Genomic DNA, 24,543 nt, shown 5'->3' with positions numbered 1-24,543 from the left:
TGTACAGCTGGTTCTCTTATAAATGTTAGTGAACTCAGATGCTCGTGGTTTCTGCATGGCTTTTAAGATTGAAAGTTTTAACACTGTAAAAGCCAAACACAAAAGAACAAAGAGTATGGCAGTGAGGGTAAAGAGCAGAGTTGCTTTTCTTCATTTCCTTTCTTCTTTTTTAAACGATATTTATGTCTGCTTGTATTTGTGAAATCGAGGTTTTTCCTCAAATGTATTTCTGTATTTCTATCTTATCACATTAGATTCGTTTCCTGTGTTCTGAGGTTTTTGTCTCTGTCCTCTAGGTTTCCCCTTGTCTGTCTGGTGCAGTTAACTTTTCCAAGATTGTGCAGAATGTTCCCAGCTCTGGGAAATCAACTTGTTATTGGGAATTAGGGAACAGCTCCATCATGTCACTTTCTTGGACCAGGCTGTTGGCAAAACTGAGTGTCTTGCACAAGTCCCTTCCGAGGGCTGGAGAGTGGCTGTGATACTGAGTTCCTGCCCTTCCCCTTGGCAGTGCGTCTGGGATGCTGCAGCCTGGCACTATGCTCACCACTGTCTCTGTTTCAGCATGTATTCCACTGATGAGAACCTGATCCTTTCCCCACTCCTGGGTAACGTCTGCTTCTCCAGCTCCCAGTACAGCATCTGCTTCACGCTGGGCTCCTTTGCCAAGATCTACGCCGACACCTTTGGTAAGCGCTGGCTGGCAGTCTGTCTCACCAGCTTCCCCTGAGTTCTGTGTGCCTTTGCTGCTGAATGGCTCAGAAATTGGCTTCGTCTCAGAGCACCCTGCTGGGGGAACATTTTATCACCTGTTATTATCACATTTGGGGGTCTTTCTGGCCTTGAGACCCTTTCTTCAGGCTAAGTGGTTTCTAAATAATAGAAAAATAAAAGTGAATAGGAGGACATGGGATAAGAAGGAGGTCATTTTAGGAATAAAAGTCTCTCCTAGAGTGAGACAGGTTTTGTAAAACAGGAATCATCCATGCCCACAGGCACTTTCAGACCTTCTCACAGGTGGCAACTCCCTCACTGTTAGTGCTTCTAGCCAGCCGTATGGAGGCAGACATCAATTTCATGGGTCTAATTGAGAACTCATGGTGACCTTGCAGCCAGCATCTACAGGCCTCTGCTAACATGCCCAGCCGCATGATATCTATCATGGGTTCCTGGAGCCTCAACACCAGATCGTTGAGACCAGATTCCCACTGTGAGAGACTCCCTGGCTCTTCATCTTTGCACTTCCCCAGTTACCTCAGATTCCAATAGGAATTGTGCACTGAGAGTCTTTTCTGTGTTCAATGTTACAATTCCTTAGAGGGAAGTCACTGTTACCCCGTTTTTAGAGTCAAGCAGACAGGCTCCATGAGAGGTCTCATGACCAGTAGGCGGTGGAGCATCAGCGTTTCTATTCTTGCCAGTCAGTTGTCCTGCCGCACTCTTAGCATGGAGCCCTTTGCTCTTGTGAAAAAAAATGGGGGATTAAAGTTCTGTCTTTTTTGACCAGGTGCAGTGGCTCACGCCTGTAATCCCAGGACTTTGGGAAGCTGAGGCAGGCACATCACTTGAGCCCAGTAGTTTAAGACCAGCCTGGGCAACATGGCGAAACCCCATCTCTACAAAAAAATACAAAAAATTAGTTGGGCATGGTGGCACTGGCCTGTAGTCCCAACTTGGGAGGATCACTTGAGCCCAGGAGGTTGAGGCTACAGTGAGCCATGATTGTACCATTGCACTCCAGCCCGGGCAACAGAGCAAGATCCTGTCTCAAAAACCAAGAAAAGAAAAATTTAGGTCTTTTTTTTTTTTTTTTTTTTTTTTTGAGACAGAGTCTCACTCTGTTGCCTAGGCTGGAGTGCAGTGGCGCGATCTCGGCTCACTGCAACCTCCACCTCCCGGGTTCAAACGATTCTCCTGCCTCAGCCTCCTGAGTAGCTGGGATTACAGGTGCATGCCACCATGCCCAGCTAATTTTTGTATTTTTAGTAGAGACGGGGTTTCACCATGTTGGTCAGGCTGGTCTCGAACTCCTGACCTCGTGATCCGCCCACCTCGGCCTCCCAAAGTGCTGGGATTACAGGCATGAGCCACCATGCCCGGCCTATATACTATATTCTCATAATAAAGTAAGCTGGAAAAAAGAAGATGTTACAAAGAAAATTATGAGAAAAAACACATTTACTGTTCATTAAGTGGGAGTGGATCATCGTAAAGGTCTTCATCTTCGTCATGTTCACATTGAGCAGGCTAAGGAAGAGGAGGCATTGGTCTTGGTGTCTCAGGTGGCAGAGGCGGGAGAAAAGTCCATGTATAATTGGACCCGAGACATTCAAACCATGTTATTCAAGGGTCAACTGTATACATATGTAATCTGTGTTTTTCACACAGCATTGGGCCATTGACCATTTTCTTGTTATTAGATGTATATATCAGTTATTTCTAGATGGCTCTTTTTAAAAAATGGGTAGCTGAACAATAAATGAAATTAAACTGAACAGGGTTCCAGTAGAAGTTTATGTGTTTCTAAATGTCCATTGTATGAGCATGTGAAGCAAAATCCAAAACCCTTTTGTAATTATAATGCAGAGATGATTCCAATTTTGATTGAAAATGATCCTCAGCCTCGGGCGAGATTGTTGCTCATCCTTTGAACCCACTGTTCATTTATGCCAGAGCTAGCTATGGGCTGGGCTGCAGCAGCATTATCATGGAAAGCCATATTCATTGAGTCCTTCCTCTTCATTTTACATGGGGGGGAAACTATGCCCATGGTCACAGAACTTATTAATAGAGTTGGAACTAGAATCCATTTACACCTTACTACCAAAACTGATACCATGTGCTTTCGCTAGGAATATAATACAATAAGGCATCATGAACAACTTTGGACTTCTAGAAACTTCATCCAGTGGATGGACAGAATCCCACAGAGTGATGAATGGCAATGTGAGGTGATAGTGTGAGCTGAGTGCCAAGTATCTGCTGTAGGCAGATACAGCTGAGAGAATTTAGGGCTGGGGTGGGGGTCAGCCTCAATGGCTTGGAGTCAGGTAAAGCCGAGGGAAGGAGATGGGGCTTGGGCAAATAGAGAGTGAAAGCCAAGAATTCCAGACTTGCAGGGCTGGAGAAAGAGGCACAGAGGCAGGTGGTGTTAGTCATGGCCTGTTCAGGTAACAGTGGAATGTTAAACCAAGGAGAAGAGTTCAAGTTCAGGCTAGGTCCAGTGGCTCATGCCTGTAATCCCAGCACTTTGGGAGGCCAAAGTAGAGGATCACTTGAGGCCAGGAGTTCACAACCAGCCTAGGCAACATGGTAAGACCTTGTCTCTACAAAAAATTTTAAAAATCAGCTGGCCGTGATGGCGCACACCTGTAGTCCCAGCTACTCGGGAGGCAGAGGTGGGGGGATTGCATGAGCCAGTGAGGTCGAGGCTGCAGGGAGCCAAGGTTGTCCCTCTGCACTCCAGTGTGGATGACAAAGAAAGACCCTGTCTCAAAGAAAAAAAGTTCAGTGATTATGCTACATGGTAAGAGCACTAACAGAGGGCATAAACATTCAGTGGTTCAGAGGAAGGAAAGTTTCAGTAACTAACAATGTGGGAAAGAAGGGGAGAATTTGGTAATTAACAGAGTAGGGAAGAAAAAGATTTCGAGTTTAGATGAAATTTTGGTGGTAACCATACTGATGGAGACAGAGAAGTCTGAAGGGGAATGTGACTTTCGGAAAAAGCGGATACATTCCCTTTATCCCATACAAGGTGAGAGGGGACAGTCTGACATCTGGGTAGAAATATCCAGGAGGTAGTTGGTGATATCAGTTATCTAATTGAATGTTACTCAAGTCTTGACTTTTAAAAGCCATAGTTGTTTGGTATAGTCTGACCAGGATTAGCAGTTATAGTCAAACTAAAAATATTAATTGGTAAAAGATGAGCCAAAGGTTGGCTTTGGTGTTTTCTCTCGAGAGGGCTGAGTAAGTGCTTACCTGAGGCCTAGGGCTAGCCACAACCTTATGGTGATGCTGCAGTTGGAAGGTGGCCCACATTGGCAGCAGAGTCGAGCTTGTCTACATCAGGAAAGGGTGAAAGAACCATTAAATTTCCCTTCCAGAAGGGACAGGGTTTAGATGCAGATAGAGGATGCCACACAGTAGGTGACCCTGTTCCATCAAAGGAAAACATGTAACCCATGCTCTTGTCCATAGTTCAATCCTAGTGCTTGGTGGAGATGGAGAGGTTTGGGTTCTCATTTTGGCTCCAGCACAGCCTTGTCAACTTTGGACCAGTCTTGTCCTTCTTCGTGCCTCAGTGTCCCCGTTTTCCTGTCTGGTTAGAAGGAAATGCCTGGACTCCGGAAAGGAAAGTGCTAGAAGTTCTCAGCTGTGAACCACCTGTGGCACCTCAAACAGAATTTTGAACAACACTTTGCTAGGTAGATTATAATCGTGTGGCTTCTCCCATAGGTGACATTAATTACCAAGAATTTGCTAAAAGACTCTGGGGTGACATCTACTTCAACCCTAAGACGTAAGTAGAGTATGGGACGTGATTTTCCAGAGGGGTGATCATTTACCCAGTAAGTGAGAACAGATAGTGAAATTCTCTGAGTTCAAAGATTAAATACCTACTTTTTTTTTTTTTTAATGTAAACTACTGTCTTTCCTCCCCTAAATGGGTTGGCTTCCTAAGCTCTGATCTGGTGAGAAGCTATTTCTCCTGAAGTCTTTACAGCCCAGCTCAGGCATCCAGGAAGGTCATAACCATGTATCCTTCCAGGAATCTGTCTCTGGAAACTTTACAGTCACACACACATTCCTCCCCTGGGCTGTTGTTCAGATTCAGCACTTAGACGATGCCTCTTGGGATCAGTGATAGTGCCTTTTCCTCCGGGTCACTCAGAACTTATTTTTCCTTTTAGGCGAAAGTTCACCAAAAAGGCCCCAACTAGCAGCTCCCAGAGAAGTTTCGTGGAGTTTATCTTGGAGCCCCTTTATAAGATCCTCGCCCAGGTGAGTGTGTCAGGTCACACTGGGCAGATCTGCTCTTACAAGCACAGTGTGGAAGAGCTGGTGAACTCACACGTCCCTCTGTCCCTAAACCTGCTCAGTTTTATGTTAAGTATAAGGGTGGTTGTTGGTCACTAATTGTTCCAGAAGTAATCTTCTGGATCCAGAACACTACACTACTCTCAATGTTATTAAAATCAAAGGAAAGGGGCTTGGGCACGGTGGCTCATGCCTGTAATCCTAGCACTTTGGGAGGCCGAGGTGGGCAGATTGCCTGAGCTCAGGAGCTCGAGACCAACCTGGGCAACACAATGAAACCCCGTCTCCACCAAAATACAAAAAATTAGCTGGGCATGGTGGTGGGTGCCTGTAGTCCCAGCTACTCGGGAGGCTGAGGCAAGAGAATTGCTTGAACTCGGGAGGCGGAGGTTGCAGTGAGCTGAGATCGCGCCACTGCACTCCAGCCTGGGCGACACAGCGAGACTCTGTCTCCAAAAAAAAAAAAAAAAATCAAAGGAAAGGGAGAAGGTATGAAAGAAAAGGCTTCTCCTGGAGCAGGTTTATGAACAGATCTTGACTGTTGAGAGGAATGTGACACTTAGAACTAATCGTTTCAGTTATGGAAATTTAACTTACAGATATAATTGTGAAAGTCCTCCTGGTTATTCATACAAATCAAAGTGTTTATTATAGCATTTTTGGTTGGTTGTTTTTGTTTTTTAGAGATAGGGTCCCACTCTGTAGCCCAGGTGGGAGTGCAATAGCATGGTCATAGCTCATTGCAGCTTCAAACTCCTAGGTTTGAGCAATCCTCCCACCTCAGCCTCCTGAGAAGCTGGGACTGCAGGTGCAAGCTACCATGCCTGGCTAACTTTTTAAAAATTTTTTGTAGAGACAGGGTCTTCCCATTATCCCCAAGCTGGTCTCAAACTTCTAGCCTCAAGTGATCCTCCTGCCTTGGCCTCCCAAAGTGCTGGGATTACAGGCAGGAGCCCACCACCTCAGCTTATAGCATTGTTTGTAACAGCAGGAAAAGGGAAAAAACTGGAAATAAGTTAAATGTTTGTCAGTTATGCTCATTAATCTGATTAAATGAGTGATGGTACATCCCATGAAATGAACCGCTTTGCAACCACTAAAAGTATGTCTGAGCTGGGCACAGTGGCTCAGGCCTCTAATCCAGACGCTTTGGGAGGCCAAGGCGGGAGGATCACTTGAGTCCAGGAGTTCAGGACCAGCCTGAGCAACGTGGCAAGACCCCATTTCTACTAAAAATACAGAAATTAGCCAGGCATGGTGGCTCATGCCTGCAATCCCAGCTACTCTTGAGGCAGAAGCTGCAATGAGCTGAGATTGTGCCACTGCACGCCAGCTTGGGTGACAGAGCAAGACACTGTCTCAAAAAAAAAAAAAAAAAAAAAATCAACTGGGAGTGGTGGTGTGCACTTGTGGTCCCAGCTACTCAGGAGGCTGAGGCCAGAGGATTGCTTGAACCCTGGTGGTCAAAGCTGCAGTGATCCATGATCACACCACTGCATTCCAGCCTGAGTGATGGAGTGAGACCCTGTCTGAGAAACAAACAAAACAAAGCATGTTTGTATGAACTTTGCTTTCATAACTGTTTGCACAATATGTGATGCTTGTCAGATTGAAATCATTTGTCAGGAAATGGTAAGGATTTAATTAAGCATGTGGAATGCTGAGAAGCAAAGAATATAACATGGCCGGATGTGGTGGCTCACGCCTGTAATTCCAGCACTTTGGGAGGTCCCAGTGGGCTGATCGCTTGAGATCAGGAGTTCAAGACCAGCTTGGACAACATGGCTAAACCCTATATCCCCACACAAAATAGAATTAGCTGTTGTAGTGGTGTGTGCCTGTGGTCACAACTACTTGGGGAGGCTGAGGCAGGAGGATCACTTAAGCCCAGGAGGTGGAGGATGCAGTGAGCCATGATCACACCACTGCACTCCAGGCTGGGTGACAGAGTGAGACCCTGTCCCTAAAAAAAGGAATGTAACGTGACATTTATATGAATTTGTACTCCCTAAAAGATAGGACTAAAGGAGCAAAAATTATAGGAATTTTCATACAGACCTTTCTCCCAAGACAGTAATACAATATGCAGGTATTTAATAAGCACAGTGGACACACACACACACAAAATGTGTGTGGCCATTCCAGTGGACAAAACAGCACAACCTAGCAACAAGATAAAATAGCGATTAAAATTTATTAATGCTGAAAAATACTTAATACCTTATGTCAGACTGGAATGGATTAATAAAAAAAATTTATAGAGCCTGCCTCAGTAGAGACCTTGAGTCTGCTGAGGGTGATTTAGCTTGGCCCTGCCCTGACAGGATCCACAGCGAGGTGACCTTTTTTGGTTCCTTCCAGTGCACAATGATCCTCTAAATGTGAGAAGTCTGTAAATAGACTTCTATTTAATAGGTAACGGAGTTTTTGAGTGGGCTGAGATGCTGCTTTTCAGACACCAGGGGGCAGCACTGGGAGCAATCAATCTGAGTGCTTGGTTTTTAGGCTGGGATGGGGAGGTAACCAAGTTGGCTTTGCCTATGGTTTGAAGGGTAGGTAGCAGAGATGCCGCTGAAACCAAACTTTTGTCCTTGCCAAGAGCGTTGTCTCCATAGAAGAGAGCCTTGTGAAGGAGTTTTTCAGATATGTCTTTGGACTTCCCTTGTCTCCCTCTAGCACTATGCTCAGGCCCTCACTACAGCTGACATGGTGTCTTACACCCTCACAGGTTGTAGGTGACGTGGACACCAGCCTCCCACGGACCCTAGACGAGCTTGGCATCCACCTGACGAAGGAGGAGCTGAAGCTGAACATCCGCCCCTTGCTCAGGCTGGTCTGCAAAAAGTTCTTTGGCGAGTTCACAGGTAATAACGTGCTCGTGGCCCCTTAACTCTGTCATCCTCGTGCCCTGCCACAGGTATCACAGCAATTTTTCCTCACCCAGCGACGGAGGTCAGAAATCTGAGGATCTTTTCAACAAACCACAGATTGAGATACAAAACACTGGTGTTTTTTCTAGCTGCTTTCCTTAGTGGATTATGGCACACATTCTATCTTGGGAACCAAAAGGAATTACATTTTCCTGCCAGGAGGAGTGTTCAAGTAAATGAGATGGGGAGTCAGGCTCTGTGGTTCTGGTATATTTTCCAGGGGGCAGCCGGGAAGGTGGATGCTTGGGTGGTGTGAAATAGTGCAAAAAGCGCTAGGCTAGGACTTGGGAGACTTGGTTAGTTACACAGAAGGCACGTGATACAGCAGAAAGACGCTGGACTGGTTGAAAAAAACCACCTGAGTCTGTCTCGATCCTGCCCTGTCCATTCCATGAGATGACCCTGGGCCAGCCACCTAATTCTTCATGACTCTGATTTGTTATCTGTAAAATCAGGGAAGTGGAAAGGGTGATGGCTGAGGGTCTTCTCAGCAGTCTCTGATTCTAAGTCTGGTGGGAATTAGGTGTCTGGGCCCCCAAGGTACGTAGTTTTAATAGCTTATTTTGGTCTGCCCATCAGTCTGGCACACCAGATATCATTGAAGGCAGACAGGCCTATCCCAATGTGCTCATGGGGGCTCCCTCTTGTGTGGTTTATTAATGTGTTCGGAAAAGGGGGTAACTTATTGAATAGAGATGCATGCAGTGTTTCTCAGTGGGAGTCAGGTCAGGAATTGTTTTAAGTAGATGTTAGATGGGGTGCTTATTTCGTTCCATGTAAATGCGTATAGCCAATAAAAGTTCATAGACCGATGTACTTTAAACTTTTTGTCAGCTGAGTTCCAAGGAACTTGTACCACTGATACCTGCTTCTTGCTCTTTTCTGGCATCAGGGTGACTCCAAATCTTTTAGCAGCACATTCCCAGGAAGCAGGCTATCACTATCTATAGTGCCAGAGCTTTTAGAGCTAACAATCAGTCCCCGCACTTTGAGCTTTCTGACCATTGTGAATGGTTCAGTAACTCCTGCTCGTGCTCCCTGGGAAGGCATGTAGTAATGGCTTTCTCTTCTCCATCCACAGGCTTTGTGGACATGTGTGTGCAGCATATCCCTTCTCCAAAGGTGGGCGCCAAGCCCAAGATTGAGCACACCTACACCGGTGGTGTGGACTCCGACCTCGGCGAGGCTATGAGTGACTGTGACCCTGATGTAAGGGCACATGGCTCCCCGGTTCTCTGATTTTTTTTTCCCCTTCCTGTGTGGGGATACTGATTTCTGGTCACAGGAGTAATGCCCACTTTCCCACCCTTGCCTCCCCATCCCCATGAGCACAGTCAGGCCTGAATGCAGAGCCTGATGTTGCAACCGCTAGTGCTGTGACCTTGGGAACATTACTCACATTTCCTGAGCCTCAAGGCCTTGGTCTATAACACAAGCATAATAAAATGTGAGCGGTTGTTATGAGATTTAAATAAGATTAAGGAAGTGTTACGGTTGTGTTCAGCATGTTGCCTGGCAGATACTAAAGATTCAACAAATGGTAGCTAATCTTGTCAGTCCTGGCTTTTAAAAACATCTTTCCCAGCCATTTCTTAGGCCGTCTAGTTTCTTATCATAAATACACAGCCAGTTGAGAATTGACTTACATCTTAAGGGGAAATTTGGGACAGTAAGTAATCTTGTCAGTAGTGCTGGTCTGCCATCTTAAATCTGTGTCTCTTCCTCAATGCCCTTCTCCTCCCCCCCAAAAAAAGAGGAGAATATTTTTTGCTCTGCTATGTCTCCTATTCATCCTCCTTAGAGGGATGGGGTAGAACATAGTTTGGAGATGAGACTGCCTCATCTTTCTCTAGCTCCTCATAGAGCTCATGTCCTTGCTGTCAAGGAAGATGGCGGGGAGTAGTACTTCCCCGGAGCGTAGATGTGGTTGAAGCTGCATCCTGTCCCCTCTTCCAGGGCCCCCTGATGTGCCACACTACTAAGATGTACAGCACAGATGATGGAGTCCAGTTTCACGCCTTTGGCCGGGTGCTGAGTGGCACCATTCATGCTGGGCAGCCTGTGAAGGTACTGGGGGAGAACTACACCCTGGAGGATGAGGAAGACTCCCAGATATGCACCGTGGGCCGCCTTTGGATTTCTGTGGCCAGGTACTGCCAGCCAGAGCCCCAGGGGTATGCCTTGGTGTCTATCCAGGGGCTGCCCCCATGGAGCTGGAAGGAGTGATCCTCCTTGGAAGTAGTTGCAAGGCTCTGTGCAAGAGGGGATAAAGTGACTCTCCCTCCGCAGGGCTATTGACTTCTAGTTCTTCCTGTCCCAGGTTTGCTGGGGCCAAAGGTAGCTACTGTTGGAATAGTGCCAGAAGCTTTGCCGTTGCACTTTGGGTGGCTCGTGTGAACTTTTTTTTTTTAGCCCTATTTGTTTGTTTTGAGACAGGGTCTCACTCTGTCTCCTAGGCCAGAGTACAGTGGCACAATGTCAGCTCACTGCAACCTCCGCCTGTTGGGCTCAAGCAGTCCTTCCACCTCAGCCTCCCGAGTAGCTGGAACTACAAGCACACACCACCATGTCTGGCTAATTTTTAAATTTTTTGTAGAGGCAGTGTCTCACTATATTGCCCAGACTGGTCTCCAACTCCTGGGCTCAAGTGATCCTCCCACCTCAGCCTCTCAAAAGTGTTGGATTACAGGTGTGAGCCACCACACGCCATCTTGAAGCCCTTTGGAAAGCATGAAGCTTGTATGAACTTTTGTAGCAGGATTTCCATTGTTACTCATCTTAATCCTCTTTTCATTTCCTCTCCTGTGTTCCTTAAGTCATAATCTTTGTGTCTCTTCCCAAAAGAAATTGTTCTCCAACTCCACTGTCTACTCTTTGACCACGAGAGAAGGCTTCACTGGATCCCTTGTAGCATCCCAATCTGCAGAGTCAAACTTAGCTTGGGCCTCTGGGCTACTTGTCAGTTTATGAGTTTGGTTTCCCAGTTGACAAGTTAAACCAAGGCATTCATGTTCCCTAAGGTGGCTACTCTGCCTCAATGGTGGCCCCTTTTGTCAAATCCGCCCTAAATGCCAAAAGGCAGAATATTGAAGAGCTGGGAAAGTTGAAATTTTCTGTGATGCTTTTTTTTTTTTGAGATGGAGTCTCACTCTGTCTCCCAAGCTGGAGTGCTGTGCCTGTGATCTCGGCTTACTGCATGCTCCACCTCCTGGGTTCACGCCATTCTGCTGCCTCAGCCTCCCAAGTAGCTGGGACTACAGGCACCCGCCACCATGCCCAGCTAATTTTTTTGTATTTTTAGTAGAGATGGGTTTCACCGTATTAGCCAGGATGGTCTCGATCTCCTGATCTCGTGATCCACCTGCCTCAGCCTCCCAAAGTGCTAGGATTACAGGCGTGAGCCACCGCTCCCAGCCTTTTTTTTTTTTTTTTTCTTTTTCTTTTTTTCTCTCTCTCATCCAGGCTGGAGTGCAACGGCGTGATCGTGGCTCACTGCAACCTCTGCCTCCCGGGTTCAAGCAATTCTCCTGCCTCAGCCTCCTGAGTAGCCAGGGTTATAGGTGTGCACCACCACGTCCGGCTAATTTTTTGTATTTTTAGTAGAGATAGGTTTCACCATGTTGACCTCAGGTGATCCACCCACCTGCCTCAGCCTCCCAAAGCACTAGGATTATAGGCTGAGCCACCACGCCTGGCCTTCTGTGATGCTTTTGCTAGCCCCTTACAGTCGACACCTTGGGCAGCTTTTTACCATGAGCCTGCAATTGGAATAAGATTTTCCTGTTATGTCCTCACAGAAATACCTTGTACTTTTCTTTCATAATGCCCATCAGTTTGTAACCACATACGTATGTGGATAATGATTGTTTACTGTATCTCTACCCTGCTAGAATGTATATGTTTTTATACATTCACATCCATCAGGTGTTCGTGATCTGCTGCTTCCAGGAACCTGTGTCAGGAGCAAGCCCAGCCTATGGCTGTCATGTGAAGGCAGAACAAGACTGTGTGTGTGTGTGTGTGTGGTAAAATAAGACTTGTGCAGGAGGGGGCAGTGATGGGGGGTACAGGACAAGGTTGTGTATGTGTGTGTGTGTGCATGCTCTTGGCATGCAGCAAGTACTCAGTAAATTTTTGTGGAATAGGCCGGATGTGGTGGCTCACACCTGTAATCCTAGCACTTTGGAAGGCTGAGGCAGGAGGATCGCTTGGGCTCAGGAGTTCAAGACCAGCCTAGACAACGTGAAAAAACTCCGTCTCTACAAAAAATACAAAAATTAGTTGGGCATGGTAGTGCGTGCCTGTAGTCCCAGCTACTTGGGGGGCTGATGCAGAAGGATCACTGGAACCTTGGAAGTTTGAGGCTGCAGTGAGCCAAGATTGTGCCATTGCACTCCAGCCTGGTAACAAAGTGAGATCCTGTCTCAAAAAAAAAAAGAAAAATTAGGGAATGAATGCTCTGCCTAAGTTTCACTGCTGCTTATTGGACATTGCTTCAGGTACCATATCGAGGTGAACCGTGTTCCTGCTGGCAACTGGGTTCTGATTGAAGGTGTTGATCAACCAATTGTGAAGACAGCAACCATAACCGAACCCCGAGGCAATGAGGAGGTAGAGTTTCTGAAGAGACCAACTGGGTTGGCTTAAGCTAGATGGTCCCAGGGACACACATGAGCACAAACAGGAGACTAATCCAGAGTCATTGCCATGTCCTAGTTTCAGGCTTAGCCTTCTAGATGTGACCCTGCTGGATTCTCCCTGTACTCAGTTCAGATACGAGGAATTAGGACGTGTGCCTTTTATTCTTTTCCTCCTCTCTTTGTTCTGCCAGAATACCTGGGAAGAAATGGCCCTTCAGGTTACCCCCACTAAGCACCAGGCTCCTGGTTGGGGAATACATGGTCTGATCCTAAGCGAGTCCTCTTCTCGTCTCACATCTCTGCACTTTCTGTGCCTGCTCATGCCAGTTGCCCTCAATCCTTTGTGCTTTGGATCTCAGGCTCAGATTTTCCGGCCCTTGAAGTTCAATACCACATCTGTTATCAAGATTGCTGTGGAGCCAGTCAACCCCTCAGAGCTGCCCAAGATGCTTGATGGCCTGCGCAAGGTCAACAAGAGCTATCCATCCCTCACCACCAAGGTATGCCCATGGCCTGCAGCAGCTGCCAAGCCCCACTGTCCCCAGCTGAATGGGCAGAGCTGCACACCGCTTCACATCCATCAGGTGTTTGTGATCTGCTGCTTCCAGGAACCTGTGTCAGGAGCAAGCCCAGCCTATGGCTGTCATGTGAAGGCAGAACAAGACGTGTGTGTGTGTGTGTGTGTGTGTGTGTGTGTGTGTGTGTGTGTTAAAACAAGACTTGTGCAGGAGGGGGCAGTGGTGGGTACAGGACAAGGTTGTGTGTGTGTGTGTGTGTGTGTGTGTGTGTGTGTGTGTATTTGTGTTCCCCAGATGTCTTTATCTAGAAAAAATACATTTCTTAACGAGTATACCTTGAATTGATTTTCTCGAGAAGAGAAGGAAAAGTGAGTCGTTACTCTGATCCTTGTACACTATGAGCCTGCCAGTGTACCTTTCCAGGTAGCAGGCCAGGAGGGTTAAAGGGCTAGCTTATGTCCATGGATATAGGGTAGAGTTTGACCTAAATCATTAAGATGGGAATTAAATCATTGACTTCACACCTAGTAGCACCATGCTGAGTGGTCCTGGTGCCTTGAGGACCCACTCATAGGCAGATGCTCCTCACTGAACCTTCTTGAAGAGGCTGGAACAGATGCTAAGTAGTAGCTGTTTCTGATAGGCACCTTCTTGTCTGCTCTGGCCTTTATTTTGTTTGTATGTGCTTTTGCTGGCATAAGAGAATCCAGGCTGTGACTGCCTGTTGTGTTTCAGGTGGAGGAGTCTGGCGAGCATGTGATCCTGGGCACCGGGGAGCTCTACCTGGACTGTGTGATGCATGATTTGCGGAAGATGTACTCGGAGATAGACATCAAGGTAGAGCAGTATCTGGCTAGGAGCTGGGTTCACGGTCCAGACTTTCACAAGTGACCAAATCCTTGAATTCCTGGGAAGCTCCAAGGGAAGAGAGAGTACATGTGTTTGTGAAAACCGTGATTTGTTGCTCCTTATATGGGAAGGTTTTTGAGAACTGGTTTGCCCCCTTCTGCCGTGTCATACGTTTAAAATCAAGGCTCAGCCGTGCTTGGTGGCTCACTCCCAGCACTTTGGGAGGCCGAGGTGGGAGGACTGCTTGTAGCCAGGAATTCAAGACCAACCTGAGCAACAAAGTGAGACACTGTCCTTACAAAAATTAAGATAAAAAAATTAGCCAGGCTGGGCGTGGTGGTCCATTCCTGTAATCGCAGCACTTTGGGAGACTGAGGGGAGAAGATTGCTTGAGCCCAGTTTGAGACCAATCTGGACAACATAGTGAAACCTTGTCTCTACAAACTGGCCCAGTGCAGTGGCATGTACTTGTAGTCCAGCTACTGGGGGGCTTAGGTGCGAGGATCACCTGAGCCTAGAAGGTCAAGGCTGCAATGAACTGTGATTGTGCCATTGCTCCCCAACCTGAGCCTAGGTCATGGCTACAATGAGCAATGATTGTGCCATTGCTCTCCTTTTTGAGATGGAGTCATACCGTGTCTCAAAAAACTAAAAAATAAAAATTAGTCAGGTGTGGTGGCTTGCACCTGTAGTCCCAGCTCCTCTGGAGGCTGAAGCAGGAGGATTGCTTGAGCCCAGCAGTTCGAGGCTGCAGTGAGCTATGATCATGCCACTGCACTCTAGCATGGGTGACAGAGCAAGACCCTGTCTCAAAAAATAAATGCATTGAAAAATAATAAAACAGGCCGAGCACGGTGGCTCACGCCTGTAACCCCAACACTTTGAAAGGCCAAGGCGGTTGGATTGCTTGAGGTCAGGAGTTCAAGATCAGCCTGACTAACATGGTGAAACTCCGTCTCTACTAAAAATACAAAAATTAGCCAGACATGGTGGTGGGCACCTGTAATCCCAGCTACTCAGGAGGCTGAGACAGGATAATTGTTTGAAACCGGGTGGCAGAGGTTGCAGTGAGCCAAGATCGTACCATTGCACTCAAGCCTGGGTGATAGGGCGAGACTCTGTCTCAAAAAAAAAAAAAAAAAGGAAAAAGAAAATAAAGGCTCCCAAGCCAAAGTTATTCTTGGTCCTTTGTTAGGGAAATAATTGCACAATTAAACAATTAACCCATGGGTGGTGATTAGGTCTCAGAGTGGGTGGTTTCAAGGAGAGAGTGGGGACTGTCTCCCAGATTCTTTGTCAAGCCTTGATGTAGCCCCTCAAACCATGTGTTGCTTGGCCTCCTTGTCCTAGTTGAGATGTATTTTCTCCAAGGCCCTGTGGAGACCCTCAGTACCCTTTGTAGACTCCTCTACTGATGTATCTAGGAAGGAGGAAGGATTGGTGTCATAGAAAACACTAGGTTTCGGCCGGGCGCGGTGGCCCACTCTTGTAATCCTAGCACTTTGGGAGGCCGAGGCGGGCGGATCACGAGGTCAGGAGATCGAGACCACGGTGAAACCCCGTCTCTACTAAAAAATACAAAAAAATTAGCCGGGCGTGGTGGCAGGTGCCTGTAGTCCCAGCTACTCGGAGAGGCTGAGGCAGGAGAATGGCGTGAACCCGGGAGGCGGAGCTTGCAGTGAGCCGAGATCGTGCCACTGCACTCCAGCCTGGGCGACAGAGCGAGACTCCGTCTCAAAAAAAAAAAAAAAAAGAAAACACTAGGTTTCCTGGGCAGCAGACCATGTTGGGGCTTCAGGGCAGAGCTTCACTCAGATGCTGTGGGTTGAGAATGGCATGGGTGCACGCCAGTGGGTCTCTAGCACCAGCTCTGTCAGACCCATGGGGGTTGTTCAGTGAATGGTGGTGGATGGCCGAACGGATGCTGAGAGCTACCTTTGAAGACTAGAATTAAGGCCCTAGTTTGATACCCCACTTACTCTTGGCTCAGGAATCTAATTTCTTTACTACAGTAAGTTTTCTCGGGCTTTTTGGTGATGGTTTGGACAGCTCTTTTAACATGCTGTTGTACTTGTCACTTGTGCTGATTAAGGCAGTTGGGATTTTCATAGAGGTAGTGTCAAGGGAGCTTCTGAATTAGGTAAATGGTTGCCCTTCCAACAAAATTAGACCTCGCTTCAGTAATTTATTTTCTGTTTCCTAGGTGGCTGACCCAGTTGTCACGTTTTGTGAGACGGTGGTGGAAACATCCTCCCTCAAGTGCTTTGCTGAAACGCCAAATAAGAAGTAAGTTGGGAGCACAGTGTCCCCGGGACTGCACCCTCCTGGACACTCTCTCTCCTTTATCTTCCACCTCCACCCCCACCGTGAGCACTATGCACATAGAGACCTCTACAGCTCAGAGTGGGGGGTGCTTACAATACTTGAGTTTCACTCCAGCCCTCTCAGCCCTTCTGCCTTTGAACACAATGACATGGGATTATTTGCCTTGGGTATTCCCAAGAGGAGTTTCATAACTGCCACTTTGTCTTTATAAAATGACTATCTTAAAAGTTTACTCCAAACCTTACTCACTTTTTGTTTTTTGTTTTTTTGTTTTTTTTTTGACACAGGCTGGAGTGCAGCCTCAACTTGCTGGGCTTAAGCAATCCTCCCAAGCAGCTAGGATTATGGGTACACACCAGGCCATCTGTTAATTTTTTTATTTTTTGTTGTCCAGACTGATCTTGGACTCTTGGGCTCAAGTGTTCCTCCCACCTTGGCCTCCCAAAGTGTTGGGATTACAGGTGTGAGCCACCATGCCCAGCTTAAACCTTACTTTTTTTTTTTTTTTTTTTTAAGACAGAGTCTCGCTCTGTCGTTCAGGCTGGAGTACAGTGGCACGATCTCACCTCACTGTAGCTGCTGCCTCCCAGGTTCAAGCAATTCTTGTGCCTCAGCTTCCCCAGTAGCAGGGATTACAGGCACGCACCACCACACCCGGCTAATTTTTTGTATTTTTAGTAGAGATGGGGTTTCGCCATGTTGCCCAGGCTGGTCTCAAACCCCTGACCTCAGGCAGTCCACCCGCCTCAGCCTCCCAAAGTGCTGGGATTACAGGCATGAGCCACCACGCCCAGCTTAAACCTTACTTTTATAAAGACCAGTAGATTGAAATGAAAGAAAGATGAGCCCTTTGCCCTTTTTGGTCTACCTTGCCCCTGATACTGTGGCTTTACTTTTTTTTTATTTTTTTATTTTTTTGAGACAGGGTCTCACTTCGTCACCCAGGCTGGAGTACAGTGGTGCCACCATGAGTCACTGCAGCCTCAACCTCCCGAGCTCAAGTGATCCTCCTGCCTTCGTTAGCCTCCCAAGTAGCTGGGACTACAGGTGTGCTAATCACACCTGGCTTATTTTTTTATTTTTTATTTTTCTTTTGAGACAGAGTCTCTGTAGCCCAGGCTGGAGTGCAGTGGCTCGAACTCGGCTCACTGGAACTTCTGCCTCCTGGGTCCAAGCAATTCCCCTGCCTCAGCCTCCCAAGCAGCTAGGACTACAGGGAGTGAGTGCCACCACACCCAGCTAATTTTTGTATTTTTAATAGAGATGGGGTTTCACTGTGTTGGCCAGGCTGGTCTTGAACTCCTGATCTCATGATCTGCCTGCCTCAGCCTCCCAAAGTATTGGGATTACAGGTGTGAGCCATCATGCCTGGCTGGCTAATTTTTTATAGAGATGGGGTCTCTTGCTTTGTTGCCCAGGCTCTGTTTGTTTGGTTGGTTGGTTTTTTTGGTTGTTATTCTGTTTTGTTTTTGAGATGGAGTCTTGCACAGTCACCAGGCTGAAGTGCAGTGGCACAATCTCGGCTCACTGCAACCTCTGCCTTCCGGGTTCAAGTGGTTCCCCTGCCTGAACCTGAGTAGTTGTGATTACAGGCACGCGCCAGTGCATGCCACCACGCCCGGCTAATTTTTTGTATTTTAGTAGAGATGGGTTTCACCATGTTGGCCAGGGTAGGCTTGATCTTCTGACCTCGTGATCCGCCCACCTCGGCCTCCCAAAATGCCAGGATTACAGGGGTGAGCCACCACCTCCGGCTGTTTGTTTTTAAGAGGCAGTGTGTTGCTGTATCACCCAGATTGGAGTGCAGTGGTGTGAGCACTCCACTTTTTGCAGCCTCAAATTCCCAGGCTTAAGTGATCCTCCCGCCTTGGCCTCTCAAAGTGCTGGGATTAAAGGTCTGAACCACCACACTTGGCCCCTGTGGCTTTCACTGATGTCACTTCCTCAGCTGTCCATCTTGTTACCATTTTCTTAGGAATGCCTCTTCTGTTCTGTTAGCCGTCCTCACCACCCATTTCCATTCTGACCAGGAACAAGATCACCATGATTGCTGAGCCTCTTGAGAAGGGCCTGGCAGAGGACATAGAGAATGAGGTGGTCCAGATTACATGGAACAGGTGAGAACAGGGCTCTGACGCCAGGGTCAAAAGGAGGCAGGGATGCCACAGTTACCTGCCGGGTCTCTAAGAGCACACATCTTTCTGGGAAGCATTTATGTCTTTGCCTTTGCTCTTGTTCTGGGCACAGTGGGTAGGATGAAGTGACTGTCTTCCAGGAAGGGAGGGTCTGTGGCTCCAGGACCAGCAATCACAGAGCTGGCCGACAGCTCCATTGTCTCCTCCTTTCCCCAGGAAGAAGCTGGGAGAGTTCTTCCAGACCAAGTACGATTGGGATCTGCTGGCTGCCCGTTCCATCTGGGCTTTTGGCCCTGATGCGACTGGCCCCAACATTCTGGTGGATGATACTCTGCCCTCCGAGGTACAGCAGAACTGATGGGAACTGGGTGGTGGTCTCTAACCTTTGGAGTGGAAGAAACTACAAAGTGTTCTTTTCCCAAAAGTATCTTGTGTCCTCTGCTGAAGGACAGTATCCCCTTACAGGCACATCTGTCTTCTCCCTCTAAATGCTTCAGCTGTTGCCAGGGCGACTGCTAAGGAGGCCTCATGTTTCTCTGTAGGTGGACAAGGCTCTTCTTGGCTCAGTGAAGGACAGCATCGTTCAAGGTTTCCAGTGGGGAACCAGGGAGGGCCCCCTCTGTGATGAATGTAAGTCCACCAGCACTCCCCCACCCCAGTCCTCGAGGGTTCTTGCAGCCAGGCATATGGGTGGGATGGGCTCACCATCTTTAGGACCCGGCAGGAGAAGCAGCTTGGGGTACACAGGACCATCCCATGTCCTGGGCCAGCTTCTTCCCTTCTTCCTTATCCTGGTGGTATAACCTGGAAATTTAAGTCATTTCTAAACTGTCATTTGCTCCTCATTTCTGAGAAGGGTTTGGTGTTGGATGTATTTGAGAAGAGATATCAAGAGGATGATGAGATTGGAGTGGTTTATAGACCTAATTGGGCTTCATGGACCAAATGTACAATTCTGGAATTTATTTTACATCCACAAAAATGTAAATATGTGCAGAAGAAGGAAATAAACTTCTAGGAAAGCTCTAAGTCTGCGCATGGCCTGAAGCAAACACTAAGAACGTACGCTTAACTTCTGACCTCTGCCATGGGCCTTGCTCATTCAGTTAGAACGCCCACCTCCCATGTGATTTCTGTACCATGTCTTTCATGACTGCAAGACAGCTGCAGTGTTGCAGGAGACTGCTACTCCGCCATGGCCCCATGACAGGCCCAGAACCTCTCCCCAGTCACTCCCTCCACCTCCTTTACAGTGATTCGGAATGTCAAGTTTAAGATCCTGGATGCAGTGGTTGCCCAGGAGCCCCTGCACCGGGGCGGGGGCCAGATCATCCCCACAGCCAGGAGAGTTGTCTACTCTGCCTTCCTCATGGTAAGAGAATGGGGCGGTAGGGGACCATCTGCTTCACTGGACAGGGGACTAAGTGAAGGAGCAAGTGGGACTCTAGGCCCCCAGCCTTCCCCAAGCTGAGGGGCCTTTCTTCTTGCTCTGCTGCAGGCTACTCCTCGTCTGATGGAGCCTTACTACTTTGTAGAGGTCCAGGCCCCTGCAGATTGCGTCTCTGCAGTTTATACCGTCCTGGCCAGGCGCAGGTGAGCAGCCCCAGGCATGTTAGGGAGAGTGGTGAGAGCAAGAGCAGAACAGGAGTCACATCGGCTCCTGCAGGGAGGAGAGGTTGGCCTCCTCTACCCTCCTCACTCAGGAAACCCCGTGAGCTGATTATCCAGAAGGAAGTAGGAACGGAGGAAGGCAAGCCCCAGCTTTTCTGCAGATTAAAATTTGACATTTCTCCACATGGCTAATACAGTGAAACTCTGTCTCTACTAAAAATACAAAAAATTAGCCGGGCGTGGTGGTGGGCGCCTGTAGTCCCAGCTACTCAGGAGGCTGAGGCAGGAGAATGGCGTGAACCCGGGAGGTGGAGCTTGCAGTGAGCCGAGATGGCGCCACTGCACTCCAGCCTGGGCGACAACAAGACTGACATACTGACATTTCTTTTGGGATCCCGTCCTCACAGAGCTGTTGGAGGCAGTGCTGAGGCAAATCAGTGATGGGAATGTCTTTGGGCCCTTGTCCCTTCACCGTCCCACTCCTGTCCTCTGCCCAGAGGTTGCTGCCACTTTGACTTCCACAGGGAATTATACTGAGAGCCCTGAGCCTTTTCTGCTTTTTGTAGAACATTCTTGGTTACTCTTTCTTTGATGGTAACTCTGGGCTGGAATGCATTTGGGAACAGCAAATGCTGGATTGCTTCTTGGCTTTTGGCCTGTGTGTGACTAGAGGCTCAGCCTTTCTTTTTCTGTCTCAGGGGGCACGTGACTCAGGATGCACCCATCCCAGGCTCTCCTCTGTACACCATCAAAGCTTTTATCCCAGCCATCGACTCTTTTGGCTTTGAGACTGATCTCCGGACTCACACCCAGGGACAAGCCTTTTCTCTGTCTGTCTTCCACCACTGGCAGGTGAGAAAGCAATGCAGGCTGGCGGACTTGGCTTCCCACCTCTGCAAGCCTCATCCCCTTCTGTCCTGATCCCTCTCCAATCCCTAAGTGAGGTGTACAGCATCCTGGAGAAGAGTCCTCCTCTGGGGAGCATATATTCAGGGCAACTTGAATCTGTGTCTCTCAGTTTAAAAAAAAAAAAAAAAAAAAGAAATAATAGGGCTGGCTATGGTGGTTCACACCTGTAATCCCAGCACTTTGGGAGGCCGAGGCGGGCAGGTCACCTGAGGTCAGGAGTTTGAGACCAGCTTGACCAACATGGAGAAACCCCATCTGTACTAAAAATACAAAATTAGCTAGGTGTGGTGGTGCATGCCTGTAATCCCAGCTACTTGGGAGGCTGAGGCAGGAGAATCGCTTGAACCCGGGAGGTGGAGGTTGCGTTGAGCCAAGATCATGCCATTGTACTCGGGCCTGGGAGACAAGAGCGAAACTCCATCTCAAAAAAATAATAATAAGTAATAAATTTAAGAAGAAAATAAATAAGAAGAGTCCTGCTTCTGGGCCTGAATCTTCTGAGAATTCTGCCTGGGCCATCTGAAATTCCTTTGCCTTTTAGATTGTGCCTGGTGATCCTCTGGACAAGAGCATTGTCATCCGCCCCCTGGAGCCACAGCCAGCTCCTCACCTGGCCCGGGAATTCATGATCAAAACCCGCCGTAGGAAGGTATGTCTCCCTTGGGCCTGTTGCCATCCCTCAACCCCCCAGGACTCTCAGAAGCAGGATCTCTCTCTCTTTCTTTTGGCCCCTTTTCCTAAGGGACACTTTTCCAATGTAGAGATATGATCTGTATACTCCTTAGGCAACCAGACCTGGGCCCCAATCTCATTGGGAAAGGAGAGCCTTATCCTCCCATGTGATAGTACCCTAAAGGCAGGGCTCCTGAAACACCACCACCTACATTCCAGCCACCACTAGCCTCCCCACTGAGCACAGGTCTTGGATAGTCTCCTCGCTCAGTCTGCGACCACCTCGGGCTTTCTTGTATTTGCCCCATTCCCTGCAGGGCCTCAGTGAAGATGTCAGCATCAGCAAATTCTTCGATGATCCTATGTTGCTGGAACTTGCCAAACAGGATGTTGTACTCAATTACCCCATGTGAGTGCATGGACTCCTGGGAGCTTTTGCTCCCTACAGTGGGCTGCAACTCCTGTACTTGAAGCTGAGACCTCGTATGATGTGGCCTTCGTGTTGTCAGAGTCTGGAAGCTGCTGTTGCCATCTTGAACAACTCACCAACCTCCAACCCAGAGCCCCAGTGAGAGAGGAGCATTTGGCCTCCTGCTTCCTTCTGTGGCCTCTGCCGGGCTCCATTCCCAAGGAAAAGAGAGGAGCTTGGGCTCACAGAAAGAGAAGGGGATGAAACCCCAAGGGGCACTATCTTTGGGATTTACATGGGATTTTATTTTCTACAAGTTTGACCTTAGCCATGGTTTGCAAGTGAACAGAACATTCTGACCTCTGTCTTGCTCTGCTCCTTTCATCCTCGTCTCCCCTGCCCCGTCTGGTGCTTACACTGTGAATATATGTCATCTCCCAAGAGGCTTCACTGCGTGTGCTTCCAGCTGCAGCCTCCTTCCTGCCTGGGTCCCCAGGGAAGCCGCCTGCCTTTTAATTCAGCGTTCCCATGAGCGCCAAGGCCCCATTATTGCCCCCTTGCTCCCACTCCATGCTGCTTCTGGGTGGGACCTAAGATGGCTTGGGAGTTGTTGGGTTCATGGGATCAGAGGTCTACCCCACCACCTCCTCAGGAAACTGCTGCCTCCCCTAAGAATCTCCCTTGCCCTGGAGTAGGGGGCCAGAGCACTTTGATTTCCAGCCATTTACTCCAAGTCCTCTCCCCAGCTACCGCCAGTCCCTCACTCTGTTCTCCCCCAGTGAAAAAGAGTCTGTTGATTTTCCTCAAAACTGCTTTATTAGGAATGTACCAGAGATTGATTTAGGGGAGTCAGACAGCCCCGGCTCTTACAGGAGTCCTACTTCTCTCCAGCATCCTGTGCCATCCTGTGCCCCGGCCAGGGCAAGGGGGCACTCACCTCGCCAGAGGAGGGGTAAGGCTAATGGTCACCTGAGGGCTGGGGCACTTCTCCCACTCCTCATCTCCTCCCAAAGGAAGAGTTAGCATGAAAACCTAGGGGGTAGCCACCTGCTTCCACCTTGACTGGGGTCTCAGAAAACCAGCAGCCTCACTCTACCCCATTCCAGCAGTTGGAAAGGATTAACTCCACGTCTGAGTTTGGGATCAAAGGATGCTTCTAATTTGGGGCTGCCACTGTGATGGGTCTCATCCTTGCCCCCACTCCAGCTCTATACCCTGAGATGAGCTCAGCAGGAGGCTGCCGCCAGCACCAGCACGTGGTAATCCAGAATCCTGCTCCCTGCCTGCTCAGGAACCTCCCCATCCAGCTCTTCTCTGCCCCATGTAGCTCCAGAAACTTTTGGCCTCCTTGCCTGGCCAGCCTCTGCCCTTCCTGCACCTTAGCCCCTAGATTCTTGCTTTCCTAGGTGCTGAGACTGTGACTCCCAAGCTTCAGACAACCCTCAGGCCCAGCCCTGGCTCCCCTCTTCCTTGGTCACCCAGCCTCCACCCAGCAGCCTCCCCTACGTTGACGGACAAGTCAATGTAGGCAAGCGCAGGATGTTAAGGGTAAACAGGGGAACTACATCTGACCTAGCAAAAAGTCTTGCTTGAAAGTTATTAAAATGAAATGTGGCCTGGACGCGGTGGCTCATGTCTGTAATCCCAGCACTTAGGTAGGCAGAGGCAGGAGGATCGCTTGAGCCCAGGAGTTCGAGATCTGCCTGGTAACACGTGTGACCCCATTCTCCACAAAAATGGTAAAAAAAAAAAAAAAAAAAAAAAAAAAGAAAGAAAGAAAAAGAAACAAAGAAAGAAAGAAATGTAGAAGGTAAAAAAAAGACATTCCCGTGCAAAAGAGGCTTGATAGGACAGGATATGTCTGGGGAATCTACAAGTAGCTCACTAGGGTTAGAAGTGGTTAGAGATTAGGCTAGGGAAGTAGGTAGAGGTCAGGAAATGGAAGATCTGGACAGAGGAAGGTCTGGGTGAAATGAACAAATACTTGGCTTTACGAAAGACACGTCTAGTAGCAGTAGGGAGTATTAGGAGAGAAATGAGGCTAGTTAGGAGGCTAGTATAATAAACCAACTAAGAAGACCTATAAGAAAATGAAGGTAGAAAAAAATGAAAGGCTAAGAATCCATAATTTGCATTTGCTGACAAACTAGATATGAGAGGAAATGATGATACCTTTATTTCTGCATAAGTAATAGGATAGATAATGGTGCCATTCAGTACTGGCAAATGAAAGTGAAAAAGTTTTGGGAAAACGATGCCCTGTTTTAGACATGCCAGGTGTCAGTTCCAGGAAGTTACCCCGATGGTACATCTCCATAAGTAACATGGAAAGCAAATACACAGGTTATTGGTTGCAAGGTTATCTGCGAAACTGACACACTGGAAACAGCCTAAATGCTCAGACCTAGGATATTGGCCGAAAACCTATGGAATCTACACAACGTGTGACAAAGCTATAAAAATAAGAAAAATCTCTATGAAAACAAGATACAAAAGAGTATT

At 48.1% G+C, this 24,543-nt stretch overlaps 1 protein-coding gene across 3 annotated transcripts in view; it reads left to right on the top strand.

Annotated features, from left to right (window-relative positions):
- EFTUD2 (elongation factor Tu GTP binding domain containing 2) overlaps positions 1-23,843 on the top strand; it is a 52,142-nt gene extending 28,299 nt beyond the window's left edge. For 2 of the 3 annotated variants that reach the window (XM_032163868.2, XM_032163867.2), the window contains 18 exons: positions 565-689; positions 4,462-4,525; positions 4,917-5,007; positions 7,772-7,907; positions 9,055-9,182; positions 9,930-10,123; positions 12,473-12,584; positions 12,973-13,113; positions 13,867-13,968; positions 16,184-16,266; positions 18,336-18,422; positions 18,657-18,783; positions 18,983-19,070; positions 19,694-19,812; positions 19,939-20,033; positions 20,750-20,903; positions 21,502-21,609; positions 21,950-23,843. In XM_032163868.2, coding sequence (XP_032019759.1) covers positions 565-689; positions 4,462-4,525; positions 4,917-5,007; positions 7,772-7,907; positions 9,055-9,182; positions 9,930-10,123; positions 12,473-12,584; positions 12,973-13,113; positions 13,867-13,968; positions 16,184-16,266; positions 18,336-18,422; positions 18,657-18,783; positions 18,983-19,070; positions 19,694-19,812; positions 19,939-20,033; positions 20,750-20,903; positions 21,502-21,609; positions 21,950-22,045 — 2,050 coding nt within the window. In that variant the 3' untranslated portion in view covers positions 22,046-23,843. The remainder of the gene's footprint in view (positions 1-564; positions 690-4,461; positions 4,526-4,916; positions 5,008-7,771; positions 7,908-9,054; positions 9,183-9,929; positions 10,124-12,472; positions 12,585-12,972; positions 13,114-13,866; positions 13,969-16,183; positions 16,267-18,335; positions 18,423-18,656; positions 18,784-18,982; positions 19,071-19,693; positions 19,813-19,938; positions 20,034-20,749; positions 20,904-21,501; positions 21,610-21,949) is intronic. The other variant, XR_009215089.1, reaches the window with a different exon arrangement.
- Positions 23,844-24,543: the final 700 nt, after the last annotated feature.

The sequence above is a fragment of the Hylobates moloch genome, unplaced genomic scaffold, assembly GCF_009828535.3.
Source record: "Hylobates moloch isolate HMO894 unplaced genomic scaffold, HMol_V3 SCAFFOLD_10, whole genome shotgun sequence".
Taxonomy (NCBI): Eukaryota; Metazoa; Chordata; class Mammalia; order Primates; family Hylobatidae; genus Hylobates; species Hylobates moloch.
The sequence above is the reverse complement of the archived record's forward strand: the minus strand, read 5'-3'. Positions and strand labels throughout refer to the sequence as shown.